Source organism: Pantherophis guttatus, chromosome 3 (assembly GCF_059756535.1).
Source record: "Pantherophis guttatus breed Tessera chromosome 3, ASM5975653v1, whole genome shotgun sequence".
NCBI classification, from domain to species: domain Eukaryota; kingdom Metazoa; phylum Chordata; class Lepidosauria; order Squamata; family Colubridae; genus Pantherophis; species Pantherophis guttatus.
Window position 1 is genome coordinate 200,272,639 of NC_142065.1, and position 21,747 is coordinate 200,294,385.

General features: G+C 41.9%; 1 protein-coding gene across 2 annotated transcripts; it reads right to left on the bottom strand.

Moving 5' to 3' along the window:
• Window positions 1-8,300: 8,300 nt before the first annotated feature.
• KLHL38 (kelch like family member 38) lies at window positions 8,301-19,711 on the bottom strand. 2 transcript variants are annotated; one of them, XM_060681849.2, is made up of 4 exons: window positions 19,463-19,711; window positions 16,477-17,829; window positions 13,414-13,519; window positions 8,301-9,371 (listed from the first exon to the last, which is right to left on the bottom strand). In XM_060681849.2, the coding sequence occupies exons 2-4, from the start codon at window positions 17,824-17,826 to the stop codon at window positions 9,070-9,072; spliced, it is 1,758 nt and encodes a 585-aa protein (XP_060537832.2). In that variant the 5' UTR covers window positions 17,827-17,829; window positions 19,463-19,711; the 3' UTR covers window positions 8,301-9,069. The 2 variants fall into 2 exon arrangements, with proteins under 2 accessions (XP_060537832.2, XP_060537833.2); XM_060681850.2 differs by having other exon boundaries at window positions 16,477-17,919; window positions 19,463-19,675.
• Between the last annotated feature and the right edge of the window lie 2,036 nt (window positions 19,712-21,747).

A 21,747-nucleotide genomic window follows, 5' to 3' on the forward strand; every position in this document is an offset into this window, starting at 1 on the left:
AAACATAAACATAAACATAAACATAATGAAGATCTGTTTGGTTTTGATTGTGCAAATCAAATTATAGGTCATACATGTGGGTATAAGCATAATTTTGTATTTATTTATTTAGTCATGTTTATGAAATGCATATTAGAGGTGGAGACCAGGGGTGAAATCCAGCAGATTCTGACAGATTCTGGAGAACCGGTAGTGGAAATTTTGAGCAGTTCGGAAAACCGGTAGTGGAAATTTTGAGTAGTTTGGAGAACCGGCAAATACCACCTCTGGCTGGCCCCAGAGTGGGGTGTGAATGGAGATTTTGCAGTATCCTTTCCCCAGGAGTGGGGAGGGAACGGGGATTTTGCAGTATCCTTCCCCTGCCATGCATATCAAGCCACTCCCACCAAGCCACACCATACCCACCAAGCCACACCCACAGAACCGGTAGTAAAAAAAAATTGGATTTCACCACTGATGGAGACCCTTTGAGAGTTGTATGCAATGAAATTTCATTTTAATGTATGCCGATTAGTCTACATTCAAAGTGACAATAAGGTTATTCTAAGTCTAAATCCAGTCCTTGTGATATATAGATTGTGGTTTCTGATTTTGTATGCTGTTACGATTCTGGCTGAATATAACTTCTGCAACAAATCAAAGTTTAGCGTGTGAATAGAAGAGTTTATGACACGCTCATGGAAATGAAAACTAAGGTAGTTTGTTTTGGCAGCCAAATTTGGGTTCAGAGGCAGTTTATTGGGAAACTTAAATGCAAGGATTCTATTGTCCTCGTGTTTATTTTGCTTACTTATTTATTAAACATATTTCCATGCTGCCACGATCAAAAACACTTTTTGGCAACTCACATAGAAAAAAAATGTAAACCATGTATGGTAAAAAGTAAAAAAAAAAAAAAAAACCACTATGACGATACAACAACCTGAAAACAAAACTGCAAAGTAAAAAAATAATAACCCAGACAGCAACTTTAGAATAGGATTTCTTCCCCAAATCCCCAAAACTTTAACCTTAGACTGTCTACTGTTGACCTCACCCCATTCCTAAGAGGTCTATAAGAGGTTTCTGCATAAGCACACCAGCGTGCCTTCCGTCCCTGTCCTAATGTTTTCTTTTATTCGTATCCTTTACATGTATTTATAATTATGTTTACACTTGTATCTGTCATAAAATACATGCTTGACGAAATAGAATAGAATAGAATAACAGTGTTGGAAGGGACCTTGGAGGTCTTCTAGTCCAACCCCCTGCTTAGGCAGGAAACCTTACACCACTTCAGACAAATGGTTATCCAACCTCTTCTTTAAAACTTCCAGTGTTGGAGCATCTACAACTTCTGGAGGCAACTTGTTCCACAGATTAATTGTTCTCACTGGCAGGAAATTTCTCCTTCGTTCTTGGTTGCTTCTCTCCTTGATTAGTTTCCATCCATTGCTTCTTGTCCTGCCTTCAGGTGCTTTGGAGAATAACTTGATACCTTCTTTGTGGCACCCCTGAGATATTGGAACGCTGTTATCATGTCACTCCTTTCTTAAGAATGAAAAACGGTCATGTCACTTTTTTCAGTGCCATTGTAATTTTGAACGGTCACTAAATGAATGGTTGTAAATTGAGGACTACCTGTAAACCTACATGGTCATCAGGAATCCAACTTGCCTAAAAAGAGAGCGTAATTCACTGACAAGACCTAATGCTTAATTTATTTGCATAGTTTGCGCCAATTAGTTTCCAGCTTATCAAATATAAACTGTTAACTGTTTTCCCTTCCTCGGTTTTAATTCCTTCCTGTTTTGACTCACACACATGACCTTAACTGTTTTAATCAAGAAGGAATAATTACTGTGTTATGTCTCTTGTACTGCATGAATAGTTCTCATAGGGCATGAAGAGGTTGCAGGTGAAAAATACAGATGCTTTCCCCCCCATTCAGATAAAAAGCAAGTTTTACTTTTTCTTGGTCTGTCTCCTGCCTCCTCTGTCACATCAAGTTCTGGTAATGCTATGCAGCGTTTTAAAAGGATTTATGTCTTGATTACTTAAGAAATTTAATAGGAGGAGAAGAGTTTCCCCCAGTTCAGGAACAGCACATCTTCAGCATTATCAGAACAAACCAGCAAGCCAAATACATAATGTACTGTACCTTAAACAATCAAGCAAGGCCTTATTTCACAGCTTATGTACTATAAATCAACAAAAATGCATCATTAAACTACATTTATTCTTTTTGCATCGCAGTTTGCTGGGAGTTTTGCTTCTTTCAACATTGCTTATTTGAGAGTCTTGATCAGTGGTGAAATCCAAATTTTTTTACTATCGGTTCTGTGGGCGTGGCTTGGTGGGCGTGGTGTGGCTTGGTAGGCGTGGCAAGAGAAGGATACTGCAAAATCTCCATTCCCACCCCATTCCTGAGGAAAGGATATTGCAAAATCTCCATTCCCACCCCGTTCCTGGAGGAAGGATACTGCAAAATCTCCATTCCCACCCAATTCTAGGGCCAGCCAGAGGTGGTATTTGACGGTTCTCCGAACTACTCAAAATTTCCGCTACCGGTTCTCCGAACTACTCAAAATTTCTGCTACCGGTTCTCCGAACTGCTCAAAATTTCCACTACCGGTTCTCCAGAACCTGTTGGATTTCAACCCTGGTCTTGATGTCTTCCTCAAAGACACTAATCCAGCTCCTGTTGAGTACAATGGTTAGTGCAATGTTTATCAACCTTGACAACTTTAAGATAAATGGACTTCAACTCCCAGAATTCCCCAGCCAGCATGGAAACAGAAGTCCACCCATCTTAAAATTGCCAAGGTTGAGAAACATTGCTTTAGTGACTGAATACTTATAGACCCAGTTTCCCTGAAAATAAGACCTATCCCAAAAAATAAGCCCTAGCATGTTTTACGTGTGCCCTTAATATAAGCTCTACCCCCAAAATAAGTCCTACTTAAGAGCCTGTGCAGCCGTCTGCCCACCCATTCCATCTGGTTGCTTGCAGTGCTGCTGCCACGGGTGAGGCAGGGTGTGGAGGAGCTACAGCACGTGTCCCGCACTGGCTTACCTCAGGGCCCCTGAAGCCAGGCCATTCACACCCTGACAATTGCCTCACCATAGCAGCACCTGCAACTATGTGCAGCAGGAGTCCATGTGGCCATTGGCCCACTTCTTCTGCTTGCTCGTGGCCGCAACAGAGCAGGAGGCTGAGCAGTGTGCTGGTGCCGCAGATGCAAGGCGAGACAGGTGATGGGGCGTGGGTGGCCCGGCTGTGGGGGCCTTGAGGTGAGCTGGTGCAGGATGCATAGGGAAGCTCCATCCCCCCCCCACTTCATAGCCGCAACGGTACTGGCGTGCTGCATGGCCTCCTGTCCTACCGTGAGCAAGCAGAAGAAGTGGGCCTCCCATACATGGGAAAAAAATAAGACAAAATAAGCCCTAGTGCTTGTTTTGGGCCCCCCAAAAATAAAAGCGGTTTTATTTTTGGGGAAACACGGATAGTTAGTTAATATATGTATTATGCAGAGTTCTATACTTTCTCATAGCATACTAAAAAGCAGAGACATCACCCTGCCAACAAAAGTGTGTATAGTCAAGGCTATGGTTTTCCCAGTTGCAATGTACGACTGTGAAAGTTGGACCATAAGAAAGGCTCAATTGTGGTCATAAGTCAAGGACTTCCCTATATTATTCCCAGGGGGTACATTTGCCTCAGGGATATTTAACCAACTATCTCCACTTAGTTTTCTTTAGTGACAGGTAGAGTGTCAAAACCATAAGGAAAGCTGAGCATCAAAGAATTGAGGCCTTTGAACTCTGGTGCTGGAGAAGACTCCTGCGAGTCCCTTGGACTGCAAGGCGATCAAACCGGTCAGTCCTAGAGGAGATCAACCCTGACCGCTCTTTAGAAGGCCAGATTCTGAAGATGAAACTCAAATACTTTGGTCACCTAATGAGAAGGAAGGACTCACTGGAGAAGAGCCTAATGGTGGGAAAGATTGAGGGCAAAAGAAGAATGAGATGACAGAGAACGAGGTGGCTGGATGGAGTCACTGAAGCAGTCGGTGTGAGCTTAAATGGACTCCAGAAGATGGTAGAGGACAGAAAGGCCTGGAGGAACATTGTCCATGGGGTTGCAATGGGTTGGATATGACTTCGCAACTAACAACAAATACTTCCCCATATTCTGTTTCTAAGTGGCTTATCATAATAGCACCAATAAGAACCTTAACACTCAACAAAGTTCACAATGCAAGTTCAAAACAACATCAAAGAAATGTCAACAAAGAAAACAAATCTGCAATCTAATCTAGACATCAATACACTCCTCTATGTACTCTGGACATCAATACATGCTGTGTAAATATAAATAAACCCACCTTGAGATGGGCATAGAACAGAAAAATCAGGTGTAATTTATAGCCAAATGGATATTACACAAAGGAAATACAGATCCACTGATACCAAGGAAAGGTGTCTTTCATTGACTCATGTGGCAAGATTCTTCACTGATTTAGAACACCATAATAATTGCTTCGTTAACGGTGTCCAGTCCATCATGTGTTCTGCCAATCATTTACATTAATTTTTATTGCTGTGAAAGGGATAAAATATATGTGACGGCACAGTCAATGGCCGATGAAGCAGTAAGACTTCAAAAGCTGCCCTCTACAGGCCTCACTGCAACTGAGGCATCAGCTAGTAGAAATAAACCAATGGAACAGAAGTTTCCCTCAGCGGTTTTGGGAGCTTCGTCACTGGAGGCTTTCAAGAAGAGAGTGGACTGCCATCTGTCAGAAATGGTGTAGGGCCTCCTGCTTGGGCAAGGGGGATTGGACTAGATCAGAGCAGTGGTGAAATGTAAAATTTGTTACTACCAGTTCTGTGGGCGTGGCTTGGTGGGGGTGGAGGTAATGTGACTGGGTGGGCGTAGCCAACTTTTTTTTTTTTTTTTTTACTTTTACAACCATTTTTTTCTACAACCTCTTCAGCCGAGCTTCATTAAAAGCTTCTGATGATCAGGCAACTCAGCTGGGATCGTCAGCGGCTTTTAAAAGCATTTTTTTCTACAACCTCTTTGACCGAAGAGGTTGTAGAAAAAATGCTTTTAAAAGCCTCTGACGATCCCAGCTGAGCCACGTGATCATCAGAGACTTTTTTTTTTTTTTAACTTTTAAAAGCATTTTTTCGGCTGAAGAGGTTGCAGAAAAAATGCTTTTAAAAATAATTTTAAAAAGCCTCTGATGATTGCACGGCAAAGCTGGGCATGGGGGGGGGGCAGGGATTTTTGCTACTGGTTCTCCGAACCACCCGCCACCATTGCTACCGGATAGGGTGATCTGGTCCGAACGGGGAGCATTTCTCCCCTGGATCAGGGATCTCCAATCTTGGCAACTTTAAGACTTGTGGACTTCAACTCCCAGAATTCTAGCAGTTGAAGTCCACAAGTCTTAAAGTTGCCAAGATTAGAGACCCCTGGGCTAGATGGCCTACAAAGTCCCTTTCAACTCTGTTAATCCATCTGTTCCAATCTGTCTGTCTGTCCTAATTCCTGCAGCACAAGTAAGAGATGGATAAATACCGAGAAAGCTATTTATTTATTAAATTTTGACAGCGACCATCTCACATAGGTGACTGTGCCAGTAGTGGATTTCACTTACCTTTACTACCGGTTCGAAACTGTGAGTGTGTGCGTGCGCGCCCTTCCTTCGCTCACCCGCAGCGCTTCTGTGCATGCGCAGAACCTTCTGAGCATGTGCAGAGCATCCATGATGACATCTGGGCGGGTAGGCTCACTCGAACCGGGGCAAACCAGCAGAAGCCCACCACTGGACTGTGCCATGCTACGCCTGCCTGCCTGAGAATTCAGGGAGCCCCAGCCTCTATGCCAAGTTATGAAAGGAGGTTATCTAATAATAACCTCTTAGGGGAAGAAGGTTATTTCAGTACATTAAGAAAAGGACAGAAATCCACACATGGTTGGAAAAAATGACAAAGAAACACATTGACTTTAAACCAGATATATTTTTATTAGGATTTTACCAGAAACATATAATAGAGAATTGAGATATTTAATTGTGAATGTTTTAACAGCGGCTAGAATTGTATTTGCTAAAAACTGGAAAAAAGAGAAAATACCTACGGAAGATGAAGTTATCAAGAAAGTTATGGAATGTGCTGAAATGAGTAAATTGACATTTGAAATTAGAGTACAGGAAGATAAACAATATTATATGATATGGGATTTATTTTATCAATGGCTAGATAATAAAGTATGGAAATGAAGTATGAAATATGAAATAAATGTAATAATATAATATATGAAAAGGGTTTTTTTTTAATGGGACAAATGCCATTGTTAAATAAATGTTAAATGAGAATAATAACACAAAGAGATATAATAAGAGAAATTAAATAACTTGTAAATTTTGGATATGGGATTAAGCACAAAAGAACTGCAACCAATCGACACACTTTCTGTAATTGTAATGGATGATGGCTGTTTTATGTTTTGTTTAAAAATAAAAAAAATTCAAAAAAAAAAGAGAGAAAAGGACAGAAAACCCAATTTCTACTCCTGCTGGCTTCTGTCTGCTGGGAGCAGGAGACATTGATGTCCCTTTCCTCCAGCAAAAAGGACGATGATCTGATTTATTGTCACTGTTGTTTGCAAATAGTAGATCTCTTTTCCAAGCTGTTTACATTCCTAGTTGGACCACAGTTCCCCTGAACCGGCCAACTAATCTAAACTCAGATACTCTCTTCTAAGTTTGCTTGGGGACACAGACAACCTGGGCACCTATTCCTATAAATCTGCTGTTGCCTCATCGTATTTTCCACTTCTCTCCATGCTCTCTCCTTACATTCCTGTAACTAAGCCTGAGCAATCGGTCACCTCCTGACCGCCCCCGCTGTCCAGCCACCATACTTTGTGTTGTAGGAATTTGTACAGTCACATGAAGGACGCATAGCGCCATTGCTAGTGTTCCTACCGACATAAACAGGTCCGTGGATTTACAGAAAGTATGCCTTGTATGTGGATCTCTCTCTGTTAACTGCCGTTGACAGAACGTATCTTTCATTCAGAGGCACAGTTCATCTCTTATATGCAGGTAGTCCTCGGCTTACAACAGTTTGTTTAATGACTGTTCGAAGTCACAATGGCACCGAAAAAAGGGACTTATGAACATTTTTCACATTGATGACTGTTGCAGCATTCCCCCCTGGTCACGTGATCAAAATTTTTTGCCAAGTTTTATGATGCAATTAACTGCACAGGTGATCCAACCCCCAATTCCTACTACTGGTAGTCCTCAACTTACAACCATTTGTTTAGTGACCGTTCAACGGGACCGAAAAAAGTGACCTGTGACCGTTTCTCACACTTATGACCATTGCAGCATCCCCCCTAGTGACGTGATCAACTTGCTTTGCCAAGGTTTATGATGCTATTAACTTCACAGGTGATACAGCTCCCAATTCCTATAGGTAGTCCTCAACTTACAACCATTTGTTTAGTGACCGTTCAAAGCTACAACGGCATTGAAAAAAGTAACTTTTGACCGTTTTTCACGCTGATGACCATTGCAGCATTTCCCTAGTCACATGATCAAAATTCAGACACGTGGCAACTGATTCATATTAATGACTGTTGCAGTGTCCTGGGGTCATGTAATCCCATTTTGTAAACTTCTGACAAGACAAAGCCAATGGGGAAAGCCAGGTTCACTTTACAACCGTGTGATTGATTTAACAACTGCCGTGATTCACTTAACAACGGTGGCAAGAAAAGTCGTAAAATGGGACAAAACTCACTTAACAAATGTCCAATTTAGCAACATAAATTCTGGGCTCCAATTGTGGTCGAAAACTGAGGACAACCTGTAATCATTATTTAAACTTCTAAACAAGAAGATTAAAAAGTGTATTGTCTTTAAAGCATATTGATCATCAGTATTATTATTATTTTAACGACTATTATTAATCTTAGAATTATTATTCACATTTTGTAAATCTAAAATCAGACAATGCACTGTTCACCAAGCACCTGTGTGTATTTAAAGAAAAAAAATGTATAAATAAAATTTATATATATAAAAAGTGTTAGATACTGAATATCCTGCTGGGAACTTTGATGGAAAGCATTCTTTCACTTGACATCTTCTGAACAATGAATGGAAGGATAACCCACTTCAAAACTGCTATTCGGCTAGGACTTATTAGTGTGAAAATGATATCCTTTCCATCAAGCTTGCTGTGAAAAGGGGGGAAAAAAAGGCAAGCGAGAGAAAAGAGAGGGACAGACACACCTATACGTCTCTGACATCCATTTATTTCAGAATTGCACTGGATCTGTTTAATCCAAAAGAAATTAAAAAAAAGAACATTCAGTTCATATGCACATAACATACGAGGCAAATCCTTCTGCGTAAAAACATTCAGGTTGTTCCTGAAATTAGGGAACAAAGGGAACAAATTAAAGAATAAAGTGAAAATATTTAGCAACATGTACGATATATTTGGCAGACATTATACCGGGGATGAAATCCAGCAGGTTCTGGAGAACTGGTAGCAGAAATTTTGAGTAGTTCGGAGAACTGGCACATACCACCTCTGGCTGGCCCCAGAGTGGGGTGGGAATGGAGATTTTGCAATATCCTTCCCCCAGGAGTGGGGAGGGAATGGAGGTTTTGCAATATCCTTCCCCTGCCACGGCCACCAAGCCACACCACACCACGCCCACCAAGCCATGCCCACAGAACCGGTAGTAAAATAATTTGGATTTCACCACTGCATTATACTGCAATCTGGCAAGAGCTTAGTCCAGGATTCAGGAAGCTGTGTGAACCCAGGACGTTGGATTAATGGAGAAAAACCAGGATTAATCTCTGTGGATAAGTGTACCATGCCAACACACCCCAAACGCTGCTTTAATCAAATCCTGTATCTGCTGCTTGAGGCAATGAGGCAAACGTTTTACCTCATGTTATGGTGAACCTTCTCAAGCCTATTCCATTGAATCCATTTTGATGGCTTGGGAAAGGTTGACTAGCATGTTCTCTGCAGTTAGGAAAACGTTTTCTATCCATTCCCTTCTCCCAAGAAGTTGGCATAAGGCACACACTGGAGTGTGAGGCATCCGTGGTCAAACAGTCTATGGGGTAGTTTCCCCTTTGTACACCAGGTATCTGTCTGAGGGTCATAGCAGTCCAGTGAATCAGAGTCCATGATGGCGTTATCCGGTGTTAGACAGCGCCCCCCGGTCAAATACAGCTTCTCGTTGATGGCGGCTACCCCATGGTGCATCCGTCTTTCCTTCATGTCTGCACACTTCACAAATTTATTGTCCTTGGTATCATAAGCAATTACTCTTCGGGTGTATCCTAGGAGAAAACCAAAAATAAGAAAAATTGTGAAATTCATAAGTCACAGGCTCAGCAGGAATGGAAGGGATGGAATGCAATGGAAACCAGATAGTCCTCAATTTATGACTACAACTGAGCCCAGAATTTCTGTTGCTCAACGAGACCGTTGTTAAGTGAATTTTGCCCCATTTTACAACCTGTCTTGCCACAGTTGTTAAGTGAATCATGGCAGTTGTTAAATTGGTAACATGGGTTGTTAAATGAATCTGGCTTCCCCATGGACTTTGCTTGTCAGAAGGTCGCAAAAGGGAATCACGTGATCCCAGGACACTGCAACCGTCATAAATACAAGCATCTGAATTTTGATCACATGACCATGAGGATGCTACAATGGTCGTAAGAGTGAAAAATGGTCGTAAGTCACTTTTTTCAATGCCGTTGTAACTTTGAATGGTCACTAAACAAATGGTTGTAAGTCGAGGACTACCAGTAGTAGGAATTGGGAGCTCAACTGGCCAGTTAGCAGCATCATAAACTTTGACAAAGCAAGTTGCTCCACTGGAATTCTTTTTTAGCTGGAATCTTGTGTTGAACAGAGGATCAAACTCAATGCAGTGGCATCCGCAGAGTTTGTGTGTCATCACCAGCAAGATGGCGGGAGGAGTTTTGCAATGGAAACTCCACCTAGTGTGACTTAGGTCATGATGCACCACCTGCCATATTGCTTCAACACTCCCCAACTTACGGGTGCACCTCACTGACTCAGTGGCCTAAATGACCCCTTACAAATAATATTACTGTATTCTCTGTTCTTCTGATTTATTCTTTTCATTGCAGCAATCATATTATTATGGCCTTCCCTTGTGTGGTTTGGAGTCAGACCTGTTACACCATATGACAGTCCTGGGAATGTGAAGAGAGGCAGCTACGATTGAGTCAAATAAATTAGGAGTCTCCAACCTTGGCAACTTTAAGACTTGTGGACTTCAACTTCAAGAGTTCCTCAGCCAGCAAAGCTGGCTGAGGAACTCTGGGAGTTGAAGTCCACAAGTCTTAAAGTTGCCAAGATTGGAGACCCCTGAAATAAATAATAGTTCAACAAATCATTGCTTTGTACAGATGGGCAAACTTTCAGCTCAAGCGCCACAATAGACTTTGTACACTAGTTGTGGGTTGCAATGAAAAATGTAGGCAGGGCCAGGCCAATTTGGAGAGGTGGGTTCAGAAGTGTATGGGCAAAGTAGAGACCTTAAGCAGAATCTACTGCCCCCATTTTCAAGTCCCACAATGCTGTCTTATCATATTGCGGCTTGGCTTGGAAGGCCAGCAACAGTTACAGATAGTCCTCAACTTATAACAGTTCATTTAATAACCGTTCAAAGTTACAACAGCTTTGAAAAAAAGTGGCGTATGACCGTTTTTCACACTTACAACCGTTGCAACATCCTCATGCTCACGTGGTCAAAATTCAGATGCTTAGCATCTGGTTCATATTTATGACGGTTGCAATGTCCTGGAGTCACATGATCAGGTTTGGAATCAGAGTGAGTCCCGAACCACACCGATAGGAAACCAGAAAAACTGTGGAAGGAACTCAAAGAAATTGTTAAGGATTCGTATGAAAATTAACTACCTCAGATCAGAAATAGAATAAAGCAGACTGGATTTCAGAACAGGCCCCTGAAATTGCCAAGAGAAGAAAAGAGAAGCTGAAGCCAAGAAAAACAAAAATCTTAGGAAGGAATTTAACGAAGAATTTCGGAAGAGGCAAGAGACAGTATTACAATGATATCTATAAAAACATCAAAGATGAAACAGACACAGAAAATCAAGGATAGTCTTCCAAAAATCTCCAAACTCAGAATAAAATAACAGAGTTGGAAGGGACCTTGGAAGTCTTCTAGTCCAACAGCCTGCTCAAGCAGGAGACCTTATACTATTTCAGACAAATGGTGGTCAAATCTCTTCTTAAAACCTCCAGTGTTGGAGCACCACAACTCCATGAGGCAAGCTGTTCCACTGATTAATTGTTCTAGCTGTTAGGAAATGTCTATTTATTTCTAGGTTGGTTCTCTCCTAGATTAGAAGATGGTTGCAACCTCAAACTGGTATGCTAAAAGATGTCAGTGAGCAGATAGTAATTAAGAGCCTTAGAAGTGCAGCAGACTAAAGCACTGTTAAATAACACCAGCTGCCTGCAATTACTGCAAGTTCAAATCTCACCAGGCTCAAGGTTGACTCAGCCTTCCATCCTTTCGAGGTAGGTAAAATGAGGACCCGGATTGTGGGGGCAATAAGCTGACTTTGTATAAAAAAGAACACCACTTATTGGGGGCCCGAAAGCCCTACTAAGCAGGTATATACAAAAGTGTGAAGGCTATTGCTTAGCGCATTGTAAGCCGCCCTCAGTCTCTGGAAAAGGGCAGCATATAAATCGAACCAGTAAGTAAGTAAGTAAGTAAGTAAGTAAGTAAGTAAGTAAGTAAGTAAGTAAGTAAGTAAGTAAGTAAGCAAGCAAGCAAGTAAGTAAATAAATTCAAAGAAAATTATATATATATAAGAAAAGAAGAATCAGCAAAGAATGATAAGGTGTCCCCATTGTGACTTCCAAAAAATATCCCATTGAATTTAATCTAAAGCTGGTAAACAGACCTGCAAAACTATCTCTAAATAATAAGAACTCTATTTAATTCAGGCCAAGTGCCACATTGCTGCGGTTAATAAACGCTGTCTTGTTTTGATCTGATTTATTCAAGGGAAACTTGACATATATTAGATGCTTTTTGAAAAATATCAAAAATCTGTTTGTTATTATTGAGAATTTCCCACCCCCCCAGTTCCAATTGCTCGATAAGCCAGGAACAACTTGATGTTGTTATGACATACTTACTCAGTAACTGAAAATTTATCGGTAGTAAATCTCTTTGCTTTAAAGGAAAATGAATTATGTTTGAAATTAGATGAAATGTTTGTGCTTTTCCTTAAGTAAACCAAAACGCTTATGGCTTAAACTTGTCCACTGAATCATTGGCACAAAGTTTCAGAGTAAATAGAGGGCAAGGTTTGGGTATTTTTTTTTTTTTTTACAAGCCTTCTTGTACATCTCTTCTGTGTTCATATTTTGGTCTTCCTGCTCTCTCTTGTAGAGAACTAAATGAAAAATTGTGGCACCAAAAATGGACACTGACATATACCAAAACCTCCAAAACTTTAACCTTAAACTGTCTACTGTTTTATTTATTTATTTATTTTTCAGATTTCTATACCACCCTTCTCCTTTCGGACTCAGGGCGGTGAACAGCCAAAATAAAACATTTGTACACAAAAGTTAAAATCGATTAAAAGTAATTTAATAAAGTTTGGCCCATAATTTAGAACATTTCAATTAAAATCAATATCAAATTTTAAAAACCAACCATAAAATCAGGACAGCCCGGCTAACTGAAAAAAGTAGGTTTTAAGGGCCCGACGAAAAGTCCGGAGGTCTGGGTTCACTCGTATCTCTGGGGGTAAATTGTTCCAGAGGGTAGGTGCCACCACAGAGAAGGCTCTCCCCCTGCGGGTCGCCAGCCGGCATTGTCTGGCTGACGGCACCCTGAGGAGGCCCTCTCTGTGGGAGCGAACTGGCCGGTGGGAGGCAATTGGTGGCAGAAGGTGGTCCCGTAAGTACCCCGGCTCTAAGTCATGGAGCGCTTTAAAGGTGATCACCAACACCTTGAAGCGCACCCGGAAGTCCACCGGAAGCCAATGCAGCTCATGCAGGAGAGGAGTCACATGGGAGCTACCCGTCGCTCCCATAATCCCCGCGCGGCCGCATTATGCACCAGTTGGAGCCTCCGGGTGAACCCCAAGGGGAGCCCCATGTAGAGAGCGTTACAATAGTCCAGTCTGTTGACCTCACCCCATTCCTAAGAGGTCTGTAAGGGGCATGCATAAGCACCACAAGATATAGCCAGGCACTCCAGATGTAAGGGGAAAAAATCTACACTATAACACCAAGCAGAAACAAATTGCTGTATTTTGGGACATCTGCATGACAGCCATTCTCAATTTATGTTACCTCCAACAATAAAAATGCGGTCTCCAATCAAAACTGCTGGTGCACAGACATTTTTCACCATCCTGGTCTCCATTCGGAACCACATGTTCCTAGACACGTGATACACCTGAAAAAGATGAAATGGAGGGATTTGACATAAAAAGGCATCTCTAATAATAAAGCCATTTTTAAAAAAGTGAAGATATAGAATTAGAATTCTTTATTGGCCAAGTGTGATTAGACACACAAGGAATTTGTCTCCGGTGCCTAAACTCTCAGTGTTTCTATAATGATAGATCATGATCATAGTCATACAATAAATATACAATATTTATTTGGGAATAGGCTACAATCATTTACCTATTTGGCAAATAGGCACCAAATTTTGGATCCAGATCTGGAAATCTAAGCAAATTAGCAGGTATAATTGTACATCTCACTTGAGTAATTGCTCCAAAACCAACCAACCAATTTCCATCCCCTGGGGTTGATTTGCACATGGAATTCCCTACTCCAGGGGTCTCAAACTCAAGGCCTGTAGGCCGCATCCAGCCCACGGGGTGCTTAGATCTGGCCCACAGGGCTGCCTTGGAAAAAATGAAGGACTGCATGACTGAACGCCAAAGGCACACGGAACGCTGTTACCGTCCCACCAAAGGTGGTCCCTATTTCTCTACTTGCATTTTTTATGTGCTTTCAAACTGCTAGGTTGGCAGAAGCTGGGACAAGTAACAGAAGCTCACCCCGTTACGCTGCACTAGGGATTCGAACTGCTGAGCTGCCGACCTTTCGATCGACAAGCTCAGCGTCTTAGCCACTGAGCCACCATGTCCCTTATTACAACAGATGTCTACTGTCATTTAAACGCACAAGAAACTGAATGGTGTTTGAATATTCAGCTCCATCCTCATTTGTGTCTGTGCCCAACTACTTAGTTGTGTGCGTCAACTAAGATTCAAGCGCACACACAATTTAATACCATTCAGCAGTTGAGAAATGAAGGGAATGCCAGAGCTTGTTTTAACGTCTTATTAGTGCATCGTTAGCTGTTGTATAAACATAATGGGAAAGTCAACAGTTAATGTATCTTGCGAGCTATTTAACTGAAACCTGAATCATGATAGCTACCCAATGCTGATAAAACCTTTGCAGTGGACATCTGGAATTGCCTAACTTTCTGGGTTTTTTTTTTTAAATGACCACCCATGACTAAAAGAACATCTGGTATAGAAACAGTTTGCAAATTGCTTTTTTATGAAACCAAATATTTGAACATATTGCTGTATATTATAAAAGGGGCAGCCACCTTTATATCCTCGGTTCCCATAAACTTCAGCCAGGATAGCCACTGAATGATTATAGGAGTGAAAATAAAACGCATAAAGGCACAAAGCTGAGAAAAGATGGTTTAAGAGAAGTCTAGGTTTAAAATTGGAAAATACTGGTGAAATATAATCTAACCTTAAATTTGAGTCGGCAGGAACAAATCCTGTGCTCAGATAACAAATTGTTTCTGAGAAAAATCACAGGGGCATCTTTATTATGCTTGGAAGTCCAGAATCTTGGAAAGAAAATCAAACCAAGTTTAGCTAATCTGACCCCCTTTTTTACCAATCTGGTTGAAATCATGGAGTTGATTTCCTGTGCTTGACCCTTGGCCTCTGTGAAGGTATTGATCTGTTGCACTCATGAGCCCATGAAGCAGGTAGGAAAATATTGACTTGGTCTTACTTTGCTAACTTCTAACCGTTTGCAGCTATAGAAGTGTGTAAATATAAAACAGAATGTATTTTAACAACTGACATGGTGCGATGGTTGAATTGTGGATTTCGAAAGCCAGGTAAGATGATCCTCTAAGTCAGTGGTGAAATCTAAAATTTGTTACTACTGGTTCTGTGGGCATGGTTTGGTGGGGGGTGGGGGTGGATAATGTGACTGGGTGGGTGTGGCCATTTTTTTTTTTTACTTTTAAAACCATTTTTTCTACGACGTCTTTGGTGAAGAGGTTGTAAAAAAATGCTTTCAAAAGGCTCTGACAATCCCAGCTGAGTTGCCTGATCAGCAGAGGCTTTTTAAAAAAGCCTCTGCCGATCAGGCAACTCAGCTTGGATCGTCAGAGGCATTTAAAAGAAAAAAAGGGTTTTTTTCTTTTAAAACCCTTTGACGATCCCAGCTGAGCCGCGCGATCATCAGAGACTTTTTTTTTTACTTTTAAAAGCATTTTTTCGGCCGAAGAGGTTGTAGAAAAAATGCTTTTAAAAGTAAAAAAAAAAAGCCTCTGATGATTGTGCGGTTCAGCTGGGCATGGGGGGGAGGGCGGCAAGGATTTCTGCTACCGGTTCTCCGAACCACTCGCCTCCATCGCTACCGGGAGCATTTCACCCCTGCTCTAAGTATAATGGAGTTAGGGATGGTGAGGTAGGTTAGGTCTAAACAACCATGTGACTGAAGCCCCACCCCTATTTTACTGATCCCTGAAGGACCAGCCTCTCTACGGCTTTTGTAGCCAATAAGAACAATGGGGCAGGATTCCTATTTCACAGTTGCAGCCACCATTTTCTGTGGGGTTTTTTTGTCCCTTCCGTAGATGCCCTTGGATGCAACCACTCTAACTAGTCCTCCTCTTTGTTAAACTGACATTGGAATGCTGAGACGCACTCACATTTGCAATTGTTCCCAAAATTAGCCTTTGACGTGCATCTGGATTTGTATATTTGTCCATCCTGCAATATTTACACCACTCTGGATTGCATGTGGCAAGTAATGGCGGGGCCTCTTAGCAAAATGATGTTGTGGCTGTTGCTTAAGCTCTTAACAGCAAAATGTTTGCCTGTATAAATAAAAAGGGGATTTTTATGTGGTTTTCAGCAGATGGAAATTTCAGCTTAGCCAATGAGTTTGGTTATCCGCTGCATGGCTTCCCAATGGACTCTCAAAATAATGGCTAGGTTTTTCTATTTCCTGCTGAGGATATTTTTTTCGCAAAGCATGAGAGTAGCTCAGAGACTTTGAACCAAAGGCCAGACATGGCTGGAAGCATGCAATTGAGATAGCCCAGGTGAGATGATCAAGAATGGGAATTACCTGTATTAGCCTGACTGGGTTTTGCATCATGTCTTCCCCCCCAAACAGGTAGATTCTTTGGTCTTTGGCAGATACCGCAGGATGCAGGACTGCAGTGGGAATATTCGCCATGTCTTCCCAAACATTGTAGATGCTATCATACCTCTCCATGGAATTTAAGATTTCCTGGTTCACGCCGATGCCTCCGATGGCAAAGATATAGTTTTTGTAGGCCACGCTTCTATGGGAATAGCGCGCCATTAACATGGGCTCTATCAGCCTCCATTGATTCAGTTTGAGTGAGAAGATGTAAACGTTACTGCTAACTTGGTCCTTCCCGTTACCTACAGGAATTCCCCCCAAAAGATACACATTACTGTGCAGACTCACTGCCGAGGCCTTGTAGAGACGGGTTGGATACTTAGCAAGGCTCAACCATTGGTTTGTATTTTCATCATACAGTAAGACGTCTCTTGTAGTTTGTTGATTGTCTTTGCGACCACCGATTAAGAGGAGGAATTCCCGACACGAATAGCGCCGGGGAACATGCCAGAGGGGTTTGACGTCAGGGGCACTGACACTATACAGCGAAAACATCTGCTTATTTGCAAGTTCTAGGATATTTTGACAGGCGGGGGATGACTGAATGAGAGAGTCATTGGCTATGAAGCGGAAGAAGAATGTCGGATGGACATACTGCAGCCTCACTTTTTGGAACAAGTCTTGAATATAGCCTTGTCGTGCTTGAAGGTCATGCCTTACCCAGACCATGATAGCCTCAAAAACCTCTTCCTCCTCTCCGCAAAGCTCGTCATTCCCAAGATAGTCTATCAACTCTAACACGCAAAGTTCTTTCAGGTCTTCAGAAGTGGCTACTTCAGGGAAACGCCTCAGAGCCATGGCTTTCGCTTTCTGATTAAGATCCTGACAATGGAGGATTTCAGAAAGCCTTCTCAGGCTAAGGCAATTTTCTGGAGAAAGCTGATCCTGGAGGTAAGCTGAACAGGCTTCAAAGAGCTTCATGTACTGAAGCATGGAAGCCGTCTCCATGAGACTGAGAATGTTCTCGGGAGTCATGAGTATCTCTCCCGTGTAGATGTAAAGGATAATCGAATGCAGAATGCCGGAGTCCATTCCTTGGAGGTTGACTTTTTCCTGGATGCTCTCCTTAAAGTTGTTACAGAACATGGCCTTGAAATAGGGACTGCTTGAGACAAGAACATTCTTATGGCAAGGAATTTCAATGTCGTTTGTGCACAGAAGGACATCGGTTAGGATTCTGTTTTGTCTCAAGACGTTCAGCTGCTTGAGGAGATCGGAGGAAAAATCTTGGTCTCTGAACAACAGGCCTTGGAGGGAATTTTCTTCCATGACCTAAACAGCATCCAAAGGAGAAGTCTTAGGATGACAGTATCAAAAATTCTTCGGGGTGCAATGCAAAAGTCCCCTCGAAATATTGTCCATCTATTACAGAATGGAGAATAGAATAGAATAGAATAGAATAGAATAGAATAGAATAGAATAGAATAGAATAGAATAGAATAGAATAATTTTATTTCTATACCGCCCTTCTCCCGAAGGACTCAGGGCGGTGTACAGCCTATTAAAAGCACAAGACAAACATCAATTAAAATAATTTAAAATTATTAAAGCAGAAAACATCTGCTTACACCAACAAAGAAAGTTTTTTAAAAAAAATTACAGGTAGTCCTTGACTTACAACAGTTTGTTTAGTGCCCATTCAAAATTAACAAAAAAATTTCAAAATTTTGAAAAAAGTGACTTATATGACCGTTTTTCACATTCATGACCGTTGCAGCAGCATCCCCATGGTCACGTGATCAAAATTCAGACACTTGGCCACTGACTCGTATTTATGACGTTTGCAGTGTCCAGGTGTCATGTGATCGATCTCCTTTTGCGACCTTCTGACAAGCAAAATAAATGGGGGAGCCAGATTCCCTTAACAACCATGTTACTCTGTTAATAATTGCAGTGATCCACTTAATAACTGAGGCAAGAAAGGTCATAAAAATGGAGCAAAATTTACCTAACAGCTGCCTCGCTTAGCAACAAAACATTTTGGGCTTAATCGTGGCCGTAAGTCGAGGACTATCTGTATCACATTCCTCTTACAAAATCAACCGGATATTCAATTCCAGTTCTAGGCTTCTAATAGCCCAATGAGTTAAAAATAGATTATTATTTTTTTAATGTTTCAAAATGCTTTCAGTAATCAGGGATTCAAGACCAAAGCCAAAAAAAAAAAAAAAATGTTCATAGGGAAGAAACTTTCTAAAAATTCTCTTTAGCATCCCCCCCCCCAAAAGAACCGTAGTCATTTCTAAAGAATGCAACTTTGCAGAACAACACAATAAACTAAACTAAACTGCATCTAGGAATCTATAGGGAAAATCTTTTTTTCTTTCTTTCTGCGAATTGCTTTGCTTTCAGAATAACACAGTTGGAAGGGACCTTGTAGGTCATCTAGTCCAACCCCCCCGAAGCAGGAGACCCTACACCATTTCTGATCGATGGAAGTCCAGTCACTTCTTGAAAGCTTCCAGTGATGATTTCAGATCAGTCCCAAACAGGAATTTGTTTTCTTCGCATGATTTCAAAGTTTGCTCAAACATTATCCCCCAACTCTATAGTTATACTCAGCTATACTGTACACCCACGATAAAATGCACCCAATGCTTAGCTTTTCTTTCTCGATGCATCAGTTTTGGTTCCGACTGCGCCGCAAAACAACAACAGATCATAGAAAAGCCTTCTACTTTTTTTTAAAGAGGACGACAGCTGCTAGCCCACTTCAGCCCACCTCCATCCCATCACCCCATTCTTCAGTGAAATATACAAAAATATAACCGGCATATATTGCACGGAGAGGCTTAAAAACCCAACAACCGGGTTGCTACACCCCAAAGCAAATTTCCCCAAGTTTTAATGGCTTTTGTTTGTGGTAAAAAATAAAATAAAAATGGGGGCAGGCAGCTCTGTTTACCTTAATCCTTTCCCAACCTTCAGTGGCTCTGGCTTGTTTATTCTCTGCTGAAACTTTCCATGCCTATAACAACTTGCCTCGGAAGATTAATGTTTGAAAAGCAGAGGGAGAGGAAGCTATGAAACCTCCCTATATTATTCTTTCGCCGTTTGAAGGATTCATTGGGGATGGTTTCTAGGTTTGTTTAGCATCACGGAGCTGTCCTTGCTTTTTCCAGGGATGGTTAGCGAGGTACCACAACACGGCACTGTGTACATTCCTGAGCTAAGAATAGCGAATCCAATTCCTTTCCCCCCAATGTTGCTACGTGTGACTTTCCAATTGCCTGCTCTAGCAACCAAGGGGACGCAACTCTGCTTTGCCAAGGAGTGCTCTTCTGCCAAGGGTTTGCAAATGAAAATAGAAGGGGAGATTAGGGATGGGACATTGGCCAAAGGCCTGGCTAAGTGAAGGAAGAGGACCCGGAGGATAATAACGCTAAAGGGCATAAACAATCCGAAGCTTCTAGAAGGCGCTGTTTGTTTGCCCCAAGTTAACCCGTCTTTCTGCTAATCGTTGGTCTGTTAGGGAGGAGGTTAACTAATTTAGCTGATCAGGGGAATGACGTAGATTTTATATACTTAAGGTAAAGGTAAAGGTTCCCCTTGCACATCTGTGCTAGTCATTCCTGACTCTAGGGGGCGGTGTTCATCTCCGTTTCAAAGCCGAAGAGCCAGCGCTGTCCGAAGACGTCTCCGTGGTCATGTGGCCGGCATGACTAAACGCCAAAGGGGCACGGAACACTGTTACCTTCCCACCAAAGGTGGTCCCTATTTTTCTACTTGCATTTTTTACGTGCTTTCGAACTGCTAGGTTGGCAGAAGCTGGGACAAGTAACGGGAGCTCACCCCGTTACGCGGCACTAGGGATTCGAACTGCTGTGGCAAAGTGAGTATTTTTCCCAAGACAAACCAACAGGGATATTTTTTGAGTGCTTGGATGAGAAAAAGCTATTTGTTATTCAGACTGTAATGTGCTATAAATGATCTATCATGGGTAAGCAAGCTGGCCAAAAACATTGTGGGATAACATTTTTTTTGTGCTTTTTTTTTGTTTTTTGTTTTGCAAGGCTATATTAAGCCAATGAATGTAGGAAAAACATCACATGGAGAATATAATCTGCAGTTATTGCACTGGATTCATTCGCGAGATGACATTCATATTGAGGTTACATAGACGAGCCGCAACATTAGACCGTATCTAATGTACTTTCACATCAAATTTGCTCTGCGTGGACATCACGTTGGGCTTCTTGATTCAGATTCAAGTTTGGTAAACCCCAGCTGACCTCTGAGCCACGTGGATAAACAGTCTGCTTGAGTCCCCTTGATAGCAATTCCTGCCAACCTCCCACAGAAGGTCTTTCTAATTATGGATCTGCCTCCAATGGAATGAAGAAGCTTGAGGGACATCAGCTTGTTTTCAGCTACTCGTGTTCGATGGGGCTAATTTCTAGTAAGGATTATTGGTTCATGGGTAACGGTCTGAATATGCCAAAAAAAAAAAAAAAAAGTAAAATACAAACTAAGGAGATAAATCCGTCTTTTTTCAGTAACTCTCAGTATCTGAATTTTCCATTCATAAAGTCAGTTCAGTTCATCCCATTCAAGGTTCTGCAGGTTGTCCACAACTCACAACAGCTTGTTTAGTGACTATTCAAAGATGCAACAGCACTGAAAAATGTGGTTTTTTTCGCTTTTTCACAGTTACGACCTTTGGAGCATCCCAATCAGAGGGGGGTGCAGCAGGTTCTGACCAATTCTGGAGAACCGGTAGTGGAAATTTTGAGAAGTCTGGAGGACCGGTAAATACCATCTCTGATTGGCCCCGCCCCTGTCTATTCTCTGCTTCCCAAGTCCCAGCTGATTGGGAGGAAATGGGGATTTTGCAGTATCCTTCCCCTGGAGTGAGGAGGGAATGGAGATTTTACAGTATCCTTCCCAGGGGTGGGTTTCACTTACCTTTGCTACTGGTTCGCGCATGCGCACGCTGCTTCTGCACATGCACAGATAGTATTTGATGATGTCCGGGCAGGTGGGTGGAGCCTCCCGGCTCTGCTGCTATTGGTTCGCCAGAACCAGTAGCAACCCACCAGTGATCCTTCCCCTGCCATGCCCACCAAGCCACGCCCACCAAGCCATGCCACGCCCACCAAGCCACACCCACAGAACCTGTAGTAAAAATTGTTGAATCCCACCACTGATCCCCATGATCATGCGATCAAAATTCAGATGCTTGGCAACTCA